The 6,286-nt window shown below is 42.0% G+C and overlaps 1 protein-coding gene across 3 annotated transcripts in view; it reads left to right on the top strand.

Moving 5' to 3' along the window:
- The first annotated feature begins 1,913 nt into the window (after positions 1-1,913).
- The window catches only part of arfgef1 (ADP-ribosylation factor guanine nucleotide-exchange factor 1 (brefeldin A-inhibited)), a 59,315-nt gene continuing 54,942 nt past the window's right edge, over positions 1,914-6,286 (top strand). For all 3 annotated transcript variants that reach the window (XM_080489443.1, XM_080489442.1, XM_080489441.1), the window contains exon 1: positions 1,914-2,232. In XM_080489443.1, the coding sequence (XP_080345569.1) occupies positions 2,109-2,232 (124 nt within the window). In that variant the 5' untranslated portion in view covers positions 1,914-2,108. The remainder of the gene's footprint in view (positions 2,233-6,286) is intronic.

Below are 6,286 nucleotides of genomic sequence, written 5' to 3'. Positions count from 1 at the left end.
AAAGAGAAAGAAACTTTATTAAAATAACATCAGTTAGCAGGGGAAAGTTCAAGACTAGTTTAAAGCAAATAAGATTATAAAACAGGAATAATAAGCAAAACAAATCACAATTTAAAAAACAAAAAAAACTTAAATCTTTCATACTGCATCTTTAAAGAAAAAAGGCCAAATGTCTTCTTTTTTTATTACTAAACAAATTAACAGAACAAAAATAAGGGGTTTCATGGTATTTGTTAAAGCTATGTGGGTTCATGGTTTTGATTTAATAATAACCCAATGTCTGTTTTTATTCTCAATCTTTTAATGACAATTTAAAACAACTTCATGTCTTCCCTTCGCCCCGGTTGCCAGTTTGCAGATAGAGCATCTCTGCTCTTATTTATGGATTCAGAACTGACGAAGGCAACATGCAAGACGGTGCAAATGTGAACGTGAACTCTGCCGCCCACAACTGCCAAATCCGTGTTGTCAAATTGCCAGATTCCCTGCATGTGTTTTCTGTGGGACTGGACTAAATGTTGCTAGGAGCTGAGAAAGGCGGCGCTGGACATGGAGGTGAAGTCTTCAGCAAGGTCATTGTGACGGAGGACACGCAATGACCGACTGAACCTGGTGGAGGGTAATGGTTCGTTTATGAGTAACTAAAGTGGGGAAAAGCCACTTGTTGCCAGAGCATCTGTGCATCCACATAAAAAAAATAGAATTTCCTAATGATACACATGTATTAAAACAGACAAAACCTACCACAGTTCAGACGAAAGCATCCAGACTTCATTAGTATTACCGTAGTAGTGTGCAGAAATGACGATAATATTAATGGTCCAAGCATAATTTCATCAATGTGTTGGCTCATATGAGTGATTATTTCATTCTCATTTATCTGTGGGTATTATTGTGGGTTTATCTTTGAAGGGTGATCTAATAAGCCCTCACTTTGTTTTCATGTGAAATCACCCGATTGGGAAATCAGTCTTCACCAACGGGTAACTTTCCGAGTTCTTAGCTTCAGGAACTCATCATTCAAGAAATGTCTTCTACAAACACTGAAGCATGTCTTCCTGGTGATTTAGGATTCTTATGTATGAGTCAAATAAATCTGTGGGCTTGTACATTAATGTGTGGGGGAAAAATAGAGCTATAAAACCATCAATATGCTCCAGAAGATGTTAAAATACATCGTCTTTAACTGTTCTAATTTTAAAAAGGAAAAAGAATTCCCCTGATCCTAGTTTTAATTATTTTATTGAGGTACATAGATTGAAGAGACAGATGTTTTGTGCAAACAATGAAACTAATTTACATGGTAGTGTTGCATTAATAATAATAATAATAATAATAATAGTAATATTAATAATAATATAATTACTGTTATCATTATTATTTTAAAAAATGGATCTAGTGTTTAGCTTTAGATGTAAAAGGTTGTATTTTAAATTAAATATATTTTTTATCTTCCACTTTTTTTAAATGATCATTTCTGAGGGAACTTAGAAGGAAGAGAAAACGCATGCTGGGAACAGGCGTCCCTCAGACCTGCACTGCTTTATTTCAGATCGTTTTCTACGCTTCACACACATAGAAATAATAGAAATAGTAGTCGGTATTTCTTCGGGAATATCAAAGTTAGTTTGCGTACAAAAGAAAGTGGCATATTCATCCAGGGAGGGAAAAGAGACGCAAACTGAATGAGTTGAGCTTTACATTGTGGTATTTCATGGCTGTGATCAGGACTTTATGTGAGGCTCTAATAAGCTTGTGGGCTCATGTGCATATCCCCCCCCCCCCCCCCCCCCCTCCCTCCCTCTCTCTCTGACCCCCCCCCCCCCCCCCGCGCGCGCTGCCTCACTGCGGCCGTCCTCGAACGTACGTGACGTCGCTTCCTCTCTCCAACATGGCGCAGGAGGCAGGTCGTTAACGGCGTTCTGAGGGATTTACCCCACCTTCTGTGTTTATTTATGTTTGTCTGCTGAGGGTCTCCGCAGCTGACATTTCTGAAGGAATACATCTCCGTTCGAGGCGGCTCCAGCCCCCCCTCTCCCCCCCCCCTCCCACCCTCCTTCCCCCCGGGACCAGGCACATCTCGCTCCCTTTAAAAATTCCGGTGCGACATGTTTGAGGGCAAAAAGACGAAAAACATGTTCCTGACGCGAGCTCTGGAGAAGATCCTGGCCGACAAGGAGGTGAAGAAGGCTCACCACTCACAGCTGCGCAAAGCCTGCGAGGTGGCACTGGGTAAGTTGTGTTGTTTTGTCTCGCACTCATTGATTTAGACACGTCATGGAGCCTTTCACTTATTAAACCTGCAGCAATGTCGCAGCCTTCTTCTTCTTCTTTTTTTTTTTTTTAAAGCAGCACAGACTTTGTGTTTCGTCCACCTCGTGCTACTCTGTATCTCTGTGCCCGTTTAAAATTGACGTGGCACGAGCTCCGTGGAAAAAAAAGATCCCGAGTGAAACACGGAAATGGTGCAGCAGCAGCAGGAGGAGGAGGAGGAGGAGGAGGAGGAGGAGGAGGGTGGGTGTTTGCAACCCTGGCTGGACCGATGCTGCTGAGAGCAGGCCGAAACACCGCACGGAAAACTAAAGTTGCTCCGGTGGTGGTTTATTTTTTCCACACTGCTACACCCTGCACGCGCTTCACCCTCCAAGTGTCTTATCAGACGTGTTTATCCTCATTAGAAAGGTGTTTGCGTCTCTTCCTGGTACACATCAACCCTGCCCGGCCACAGCCGAGGACAGATCTGTGTTTTCCCGCATCTATTATTCATTGACCAGTTTAATCAGTGATTGCACAGGCCTGTCTTCTTCTCTGTTCTGTTGTCAGCTCGTAACAAACATGATAGTTGTCAGTAGCAGCCTCGAATGCTACAACTGAGCCATTGCTCACAGATGGCAAGGTGGAAGGGATGACTTCCGTTTAGAGGCTAAATAAGGCGACCAAACAATGAAGGAAATGAGGCTATTCGAACACAAAAACCAATGCAATCCGTTATTAAATCTCAAATGTCACGAACTAAAACACTTTTCTTTATTTATTACACGTTTTACAATATAAAACAATAGTTCTCCACTAGTAAGAATGCTTTTACCTTGAAATACATGTCACACTTCCGGTTTGAAGTGCCTTACAGGTGTGAGCTTCACACCACTTTGTTAGCAGGTGTATTCTTCAGAAGGAGCTATTGAGCAGCTGACTAGAGGGGTGTCAAACACTTTTTAGTTCAGGGGCCACATGCAGCTCTTGAGTGGGCCGGAAAGAAAAGTAGTGCCACAATAACCTTTAAATTTCAACTTTAACGTATTTCTTGCTTGTGGCACAGTGATGAAAGTGCCTATATTTTTGCAACACCTCACAATTACTTCAGAAAGTTACTACAATCTCAACATAAAGTCAATTTTAATGATACCTTCTGGTGCAATATGCAGTTAAATATCCAAAACACTTGTCCTATAGCTGTGCCATTATGTATATTTTTACAAACTCACCCTGACAACACAAATCATCGTTTTAAATTTGCTTGATGGTTTGGCAGGCCGGATTGGAGCCTCTTGCAGGCCAGTTTTGGCAAACTCACCTTATGTTTGACGCCTTTGGGTTAATAATAGTTCAGACTCCACTAAAAGCACAATTTGATAAGACTAGTATAATGATACAATGATAATCTAAAAGCAACCACACCTCCTGTTTTAATACTTGAGTGTTTTTATACTATTATTATTAATAGTGTGTGCTTGTGCAAATTAAATTCAAATTTTTAAAACCATTTCCTCTATTCATACTCATTATTTAAACTGAATTGTAAATAACTGTTATTTTGGCTCTCTGAATCGACAGAAATATCTAAAATCTGCTCTGCAACATTATTTCTCTTCAGGTTGATGATGGTAAACAGTTGATGCTTCTCAAGACACTCTTAGCGTGCATATTTCACAAATATGCATGCTTTTTTTAAGATTGTTAAAAGTTAAAAGTTAGGTTTTCGCTGTAGTATTTGTGCTGTGCTGTATGTCATCCTACAGGTCAGCTCAACTCCTACGTCTGGCCAGTTTTGGTCTGTGCGCCCTATGCTTGCCCCCACCTTCACTGAGCAACGATCTTTGTTTCTGCAATGCTTTGCGACTGATGAAAAAACTGGTTGCCATGTTTGTTCCAGAAAACCAGACAATTATCGTAATTGTGGCAAAAATATTGGAAGAGCTTGCCAGCCTCCGTGGATGCAGAGTTTACCTGTTTAAACAGTAAACATGGTTTTCTCTCTGTCCTGTGGGTTGGGGACAAGCACTTGGTTTTTATATCCTCAGGGGAGGTAATATGACCCTGCCAGAGGAACAATGAGTCGGTGTTGTTGAGCAGCCAGGCATCCTACCTGTTCCCACAGTGCCGCCTTTATCGATACACTCCACTGCTGCAAGCTTCTGCAATGGACTCGCAGGCTAAAAAACAGCAGCCATGTTTGCTGAGTCTTGCTCTGTTTTTGTGAAGTCAACCCACACGTGTAAATTAAAGATTCTTTATTGTGTTTCTGTCAATAGGTCAAGAGGGGTTAGCACTCATTGGATGAGGGCAACGTGTTGCGTGGGGTTAAAGGGGCAACACAGAATTTGCATACCCCCGTCCGTATGGCCGTCAAGTTATGCGTCTTTACCTTGAAAAAAGAGCTTGATGATATCATCAGATGGCACTGTCTTTCCGTCGTTGGGAATTAGTCACTCACATTGTGGGTTTTGTTGAAATGCAAAGCTCACGACAGTGTGAGGGAAAATAACCATAATTCGCTGACTACATGTACACCATGAGCCATAAAGCAGTCGAACCATCCTCGCTTGTATCTCCGTCGCCTCACCTTCTGTTACCCGCTGTTTTATGGAGCTGCTTCGTTTTTCTTTCTCTGGATAACATCAATCGAGTTTGTGTGTCTGCGCGGCTGATTAAAATTCTCTGGTTAATACAGAATTCTATTTTGGGTTGTCCTTTCTCTTCAAAAGGCACTATTAGTCACACAGTCAGTGGTGGAGGGTTTTTCAGACCAAAGAATTATATTCAGGTAGAACCTCGCAACGGTACAGTGCACAACAGAATTAGTGTAAGCTCAATGTAGGAATATTTTACAGTCTATGATGGTTTTGATATTACAACAGAGCAGAAATAGAATCTACAGAAGCTCTGCAATGAGCGCAATGGTGGTACAGTAGTAGTGCACATCAGAAACGACTGGGTGACCCAGTATACTGAGTGACTTACATAATCCCCTCAAGCTCGTGGGGCTCTGAGACATCTCAGAGAGTGCTTGTGCCGGAGTCTCTTCTATGCTGTCTCTCATTGTCTTTCCTGTTATGTATCAGGCGTCTTTAACAAGAATAAAACCTACTTGTTGTTTAACATTTTCCACCTACAAGGCATGTTGAGTCAGTTGGAAAAACTTTGACAAGGCTACCTTTTACCAGACAGTCCAGCCTCATAGCTCTCGAATTGACCTTCTCCTGCATTATCAAAATGTCACTGCGGTTCCACAAAAAGTACATCACCTCAGTTTCGCGCACACAACCCAAACTGTAGCAGCAGCAGCAGCTGGGCCCTATTATCTTTGGATCACACAGTCGGCTTCTTTTGAGAGGAACTGTCTGATAGCGGAGAACAGAAAGAGGGTAAGACTGACAGGTAACTCAAAATATCAAAAGCCCTCAGGCTGTATCTGCCCAACCACCTCTTTGAAGTACGCGTAGACTTTGGTTCATTGTCGTCACACACTGAGAGTTTCACATGATGCAGGATGTGGATGGCGTCGTCACTCCTAAACCGTCTCTCCAACTTGAGAAGTTCACGTGGTTGAAAAGGATTCAATTTTCAAAACGTGGCGATAGCATTTGTAGCTCTGCTGTACAAAGTACTGCGCTCACAGGATGGAGGACTCATTTCCTGGCTGGTACTTGGTCGAGGAGTTCAGTCAAGCTGAGCACCTCCCTCTCCTGGAGGGACAACCCGGAAACCCTCTGCAGCCGCATTCCTGCTGCCTCCCTTCACTTTTTGTTACTTGAGGTTATTTTGCTCTTTCAACTAAAACACAAAGTCTGCTATGTCTGGTGGCAGTCACTGGTTAGGATTATTGTGATGATAAATCAATCTGGAGGTTATATTCTGATTTACGTATTGGTTATTTTGATTTTCAGAATGTTTGAGGATGCGCAAGAAAGCTTGAACCACATTGAGTGTCCATCTCTCTCCACAACAAAACAGTCCAAAACATGAAGATATGCTGTTTATTATAAGGAAGGACTGAAAGAAACTG

The sequence above is a fragment of the Lipophrys pholis genome (assembly GCF_963383615.2).
Source record: "Lipophrys pholis genome assembly, chromosome: 20".
Lineage (NCBI taxonomy): Eukaryota > Metazoa > Chordata > Actinopteri > Blenniiformes > Blenniidae > Lipophrys > Lipophrys pholis.
Note: the sequence above shows the minus strand (reverse complement) of the source record. Positions and strands in the feature narration are given on the sequence as shown.